This window comes from Tauraco erythrolophus, chromosome 2, assembly GCF_009769465.1.
Source record: "Tauraco erythrolophus isolate bTauEry1 chromosome 2, bTauEry1.pri, whole genome shotgun sequence".
In the NCBI taxonomy this organism is placed as follows: domain Eukaryota; kingdom Metazoa; phylum Chordata; class Aves; order Musophagiformes; family Musophagidae; genus Tauraco; species Tauraco erythrolophus.
The window spans coordinates 5853251-5859250 of NC_141466.1; the positions used below are offsets into that span (position 1 = coordinate 5853251).

Genomic DNA, 6000 nt, shown 5'->3' on the forward strand with positions numbered 1-6000 from the left:
GCTCTTCAGCTCAACTGGTGAGCTAATAAATAAATCAAAGTCTTAGCGTGGCAGGCAAGCAAGCTTGTGTGGACAAATTTATGGGATAAAGCAATATTGCCAGACATCATTTAGGAATTAGTGCCTAATAAAAAAAGGACCTTTTTCGTGCTGATTCGCTTCATAATTAGTTCCAAACTTCAGAGTGACCACAGCTGCCAAGTAAAAACAATTGCTCATGTTTAATTTAGAGCAACTCTCATGTTTTTCAGCTGCATTAAACCAAAGCCAAACAGGGGATTTTGGCAACCACTGCAAACAAGGGGAACTCTGAAGCGTTTAACAATTACTTCCTTGTAAGACATGACCAAGAGGAAGAGAGCTGCTCTTCAGTCATGGAGCTGCTCTCCTAAGCATGAGGGGGATCACGCTTTCCTCCCTCTGCTTACTGATGCACCTGCTTCAGGATGAGGTAACTGGTAAGTAAAGGCTTTCTGCTCTTTTCCTATGTGGGGAGGGGGCACTAGATCTGTTATTGAATCTCTGGATGAGTCAGGAAATCTCTGAATCTTTTGGTGGGTTTCAGAAGTCCTGTCATTTCCAAATTAGTCTGTTATTTTATCTTTCAAGGTTCTGAAATGCAGCTAAAGCAAGCACGTTGCCCATTGAATTTATCCATAGCTGTATTGCCAGTTTCAGTTCAATTAGTACAAGTCTTACTGGATTCTGTGATATGCCAGGGATAAAGCTGCAGTAATATAGAAGTCATCTGGGTCACAAACCCCAGAAAAATGTTAGCAGTTTGAAAACAAGTTATCTTGAAAATTGTCAGGCAGCTTTTTCCAGCTAAAAAGCAGAGAATCTCAGGTTATTTTCTATTAGGCAAGGGCTGATAAACACAGTTGTGGCAACTGTCAAAACAGCTGTAGTCCTTGTAGGTTAACGTTGAGATGTGGATGAGAGCACTCGACTTGTACTACTGATGTGGCTGCTTATCACAGGCTCTGTGAATTGACCCGAAGGGTTTGTTTCCTGGGATGTCCATCAGGCATCTTTCACAGCAGTAAACTCCCTGAAGAAAAATGAAAAAAATAAAAAACAAAACAAAGAAAAAACAAACCACATAAAAGTATTCCTTTCATAATATTAAATGTGTTTGTTCTATAACTGCTAGATTTGGTCACTGTGGCTCGGAAAGTTTTGAACATGAGATCCAGGAGATTAAATTTCCCTGAAGTCTGCTAAATTTCCCTGAAGCCAAATGCTCTGTAGCAATACCCCACCAGTTTGAATACGGGAGAGCGTGTCCGTGACAAACTCCTTATGTTATCATTCCTTATTATTTGCAGCGATTTTAGTTTTGGAAAACCGAGACCTACAAGATTCGATTAAGCCACAGAAGGTAGGGTTTCGTTCGTTAAACTTCAACAGCACTTTGCATTGGCAGCCTGGGAGGGCCAGAGAGGCAAGAGACACCGTCTACTTTGTGCAGTATAAAGTGTAAGTACCAGGGGCATTCCAGCCTCCTGCCGGGCTGGGGCTCGTCCCTGCTTGGCACGTCAAAGGGATTGCTCAGGTGACACGGGATATTCTCCCCACACCTGGGGAACCGCCACGTCCTGCTTGGTTGTTTCTGTGCTTACCAGTAGCCCGTAAGGTGCAGCTGAGCAGCCCGAGGCAGGCAGGGAACAAGCACCCCAGCAAGATGCTCTGCACCCTCATTGCACCATAGAGCTGCAGAAAAATGTGATTTGCAGGGGAACTCTGGAGGTTATGGGGTCGAATCACCTGCCCAAAGCAGGTTGAACCGGCTCAGGTACTTCTGCAACAGGACGTTTAAGGTGTTTCGGTGGCCCACCTCGCCCACAGCAGCGCTGCAGGGTGCTTCGCACGGCAAACTCGAGGCAGCGCTCAGGGCTGGTCCTCAGAGGAGGCATGCTTCAGTCCCTGGCACGCCTGCTGAGCTCCCAAAATCACCTTTGAGAAATTAGTTGTTGGAAACCAGCATTTTGCCCATCATTAAACACGCTGGCTAAGCCTGAGCTCCCCAGCTTAACTGGGGTTAAGCGTGCAGCAGTTTCTCACAGGGCTGGTGACCCAAGTCTCCGCTTTAGGTTTCTTTCAGAAAAGACAGAAACCTGTAGCTCCCAAATGCCCATCAAATCAATCTTCCCTACCATCAAGTTGAAGAAGAGAGTTAATTCCCAGAGTAAAATGCCTGTCCATACCACCTAATTAAAATGGATGGTCAAAAATCTGTGCAGATCCGGTTGGCCGTAGCTAAAGCTCACATCCTTCCTCCTCTTTCTCCATAGGTATGGACAGAGCACATGGCAAAACAAAGACGACTGCTGGGGGATTCAAAACCACGTCTGTGACCTTACGAATGAGATCTCTGACATCCAAGAGCCTTACTACGGCAGAGTGAAAGCCGCGTCAGCTGGCGTCTATTCCGACTGGAGCCTCAGCTGCAGATTCACTCCCTGGCGAGAAAGTAAGTACAAACATATGGGTCTCTCTGAGAAAAGAATTGGATTGTCTGCGGCGTGGAATACATCGTTTCTGCTCACAATTTTCAGACATGAGTAATCCTTTTCTAGCTACAAAGCTGTACCGAAAGAAGTTGCGACTCAAGAGCTTGTAGGTAGAAGGGTTGCAATAAAGTAATTTTTCCCACACTTGAATGCCAATCAATTATGTGTAAGTAGCCACTTATCTATAATTATGGGATCAAAAATGTCCGGCTCCCTTTAACACAACCCCTTCACAAGGCATGGAACTACACAAATTATTTTCGGCTGGTTTTGGAGCTGCCGGAAGGACCGGGCACAAGGTAGGAAAAAAAGGAAACATTCTCTGCTTTGAGGGAAAAAGGGAGAAGAGAACTGAGAGCTGTGTGGCCACCATTCGTCTCTCATTTATGTGTTTTCCTGACCACAATGTATTTAGAAAGGACATGTGCAAAGCTTTTAGTTAGTACAGTCGTTATAATGCCATCGTATGTTAGAAATTGGAGGACTGTCAAAACAGTGCCAGTGTACCTACCAGTAAGTTCCCTGAATTAACCAGTTTTCCCTCACTGGTCAATGCAAAATTGTATTGTGAATGTCAATGTGAAGTGTCACTTCACAGCCCTGAAGTGAAAAATACCCTGAGCCTCCTGTACAGATGAAACCACAAGCTTTGACATAAAGCAACACCTTGAAGCAGCGACAGATCATCTTGCCCTGTGCCACCTCCTCCTCCTCAAGAGACGCATGGGGCAGCTGCTGTCCTGTCTCCCCACATCTCTGGGGCTGCACGCACAGGTAGGCAGGCACTAGCTTGAACCTTTAGCTGTGTTTAACCAAGCACATTGCAAAAAACTTGAAAGTAAGGATTGAAGCTGAATCCTTGGCATAACTGAAATGGTTCAAATATCTGTTTTATGCAGTCCAAGCACACAGATAAATATGGAAAAAACCCAAACAAAATCAGGGCAAAGAATCCAAAGCATGTCGCTTGGTCAGCCTGCAGTGAGCACCATGCAGCTCTGAGAGTTTTCAAAAGTTTGTCTCAAAGGTAGATTCACAAACACAGGAAACATTACCCCCAAAATATCCCAAGCAGTAAGCACCAAGAAGTAAGGATTTACAAAATGGCACTTTAACAATAAATACAGCACAATATATTATTGTTAACAAGAAGATTATATTGTTGAATGGATTCCAGTTGTGTTCTGTGCAACGCTATTAAGAAACCACAATTGTGGCCACAGCTTTGTTTTTTTCCTTAGCTATGATAGGACCTCCAACAGTAACTGTGAGTCACAGCAACAAATCCATAATACTAAAGCTCCAGGCTCCACGTTCTCCTTATAAAAGGAAGAGAGGTAGCAAGATACCGATGACGAATTATTATGATCTGCTATATCAAGTCTTCATTACTAACAACTTGCTAGATGAGGTAAGTGCATATTCAAATATGAACCCTTTACCACTGAAAAGCCAGGAAAGTATGGGTACATCATTCTTGTTTAACAGTTGAAATTTCCTTTTGGAATTGTGAGGACATCAATGACATGGTAAGTGTTTGAATACAAAGTAGGCTTATTTTGCAGGAACTGCATTTGAATTGAGTTGTAATTCTCCCCTTTATTCTTTCCCATCAACTTAGTATTTGATACTCTAAGGCCTAGGTAAAAGAAAAAAGGGACAGGAGGGGAATTTTGGAGGGAATTGCTGAAGAGGGACTTCTTACAAGGGCGTGTAGTGATAGGACAAGGGGTAGTGGGTAATGGCTTTAAACTGAAAGAGTGCAGATTAAGATTAGATCTAAGGAAGAAATTTTTCACTCAGAGGGTGGTGAGGCACTGGAACAGGTTGCCCAGAGAAGCTGTGGATGTCCCATCCCTGTAAGTGTTCAAGGCCAGGCTGGATGAGGCTTTGGGCAACCTGGTGTAGTGGAGGGTTTCCCTGCCCATGGCAGGGGGGTTGGAACTAGATGATCTTTGAGATCCCTTCCAACCCTAACCATTCTATGACTCTATGAATTTTCTTTTAAAATCATAAATAAATTATTGATGTTGCTGACTTTGTGCAAGTCCATGTGCTGCTCTGCATCCTCTGTTCTTATCAAACTTTAGTCACAGACACATTTGATAGTGCAACGAGCTTGACTGGCTGTTTTTACTCTGCTCTGTCTGAAGCAACACAGAGTCCTGGCATATGAAGGAAAAGACAAGGTTATCAAAATAGAAGATTTGAGGCCTGGAGTCAGCTACTGCATCGTGGCTAAAACATACGTGCCAATGCTGGACCGCAGCAGCGCCTACAGCAGCAGGCAATGCACCGTGCTGCAGTGACAAGGCTGGCACCTCCGCAACAGGTAAGTCACCAGCTGAAACTGGAAATAGCTCTGGAAGCCAAGAGCTATCCCCTCACCCAAGGCAGATACTCTTCAAAATGAGAAAAAAAGGTGCAGCATAAAAGCTGCCATCTCATATGACGATATTAGCCCGAGTTCTTACTAGTTTCACTAGTTCTTAGCTAGTTTCACTCTAGGTAAGAATGATAACACTAAGGAGATTAGAGGAATGATGTGGATAATTATTTGTGTGCTGGCACAGTCCTCAGAAACACCTCCCTCTTCCCTTTCTATAAACAGTTATACATAGTATTGTTTTCATCAGTTTTTACTGCTGTCAGGTAATAATTAACTAGGAAAATGAGTGACCTCCAACTTTATTAACATGTAATTTCACTGCAAGCTCTGCAATTCTGTTCAGAGATTTATCTGATGTGTTTAATTCAAATGAGCCTATCCTCTTTTCATGGCCACTCTTCAGGTGTAACGTGTTTAAAAATAAATCAGTCACCAAATTTAACGAGTTTCTGTGGGCCAAAATGCAAGAGTTAGCTCAATTAGCTAGTCTGAAAAATCTGTTTCTTTACTTACCTGAATCACTAGTCTTCACATATCATATGACCAGCAGAGAGATTTACTGTCAATCCTGCCTTGCAGGTGCCAAGGCACAGAGTGTATAAAGACCTAAGGCAAAGTTGACTTCAGTGTCATTGGCTTTAGCAAGCTCAGATTTGGGCCCTTTCTAGGGGTAATGGGAAAACTGGAAAAGCATCAAAGTTTGAACCTGTGCTTCTGTTCTCAGCTTGGTACCCTAACTGCAGGAGACTTTCTTTCTTCTGTTTCATAATATGAAGCATAGTGTTAGTCTCTCTTGAGACCTGGTCAATGGGTTTATGCTAAGGAGGGTGCTGGTTTCTAGGTGATTCTCCTGCATTAATGCTTGCTTTACCAGTACTGTAAAAGGCTGGAAGCTCAGGTTAGAGCTGGACTGCTGAACATCCTGCAGAGGTATATGAGGGATGCAGGCAAATGGCATGTGTTGCATTTTCAGTTAAATTGAATACCATCCAGCTTAAATGTGCACTCCAGCAGCAATACTCTTTCTCTTCCCAGTTACAGGAATAATGGTGGAAGATGCCTCCCATCACAACTCAGCTGTAAATCAACATCTGTGGT

The 6000-nt window shown here is 43.5% G+C and overlaps 1 protein-coding gene across 1 annotated transcript; it reads left to right on the forward strand.

The window, feature by feature from the left end:
- Positions 1-394: 394 nt before the first annotated feature.
- IL22RA2 (interleukin 22 receptor subunit alpha 2) lies at positions 395-4822 on the forward strand. The gene is made up of 5 exons (XM_009982361.1): positions 395-458; positions 1329-1479; positions 2295-2473; positions 3755-3924; positions 4667-4822. Exons 1-5 carry the CDS (start codon positions 395-397, stop codon positions 4820-4822), a joined length of 720 nt encoding a protein of 239 aa, XP_009980663.1.
- The last annotated feature ends 1178 nt before the right edge of the window (positions 4823-6000 follow it).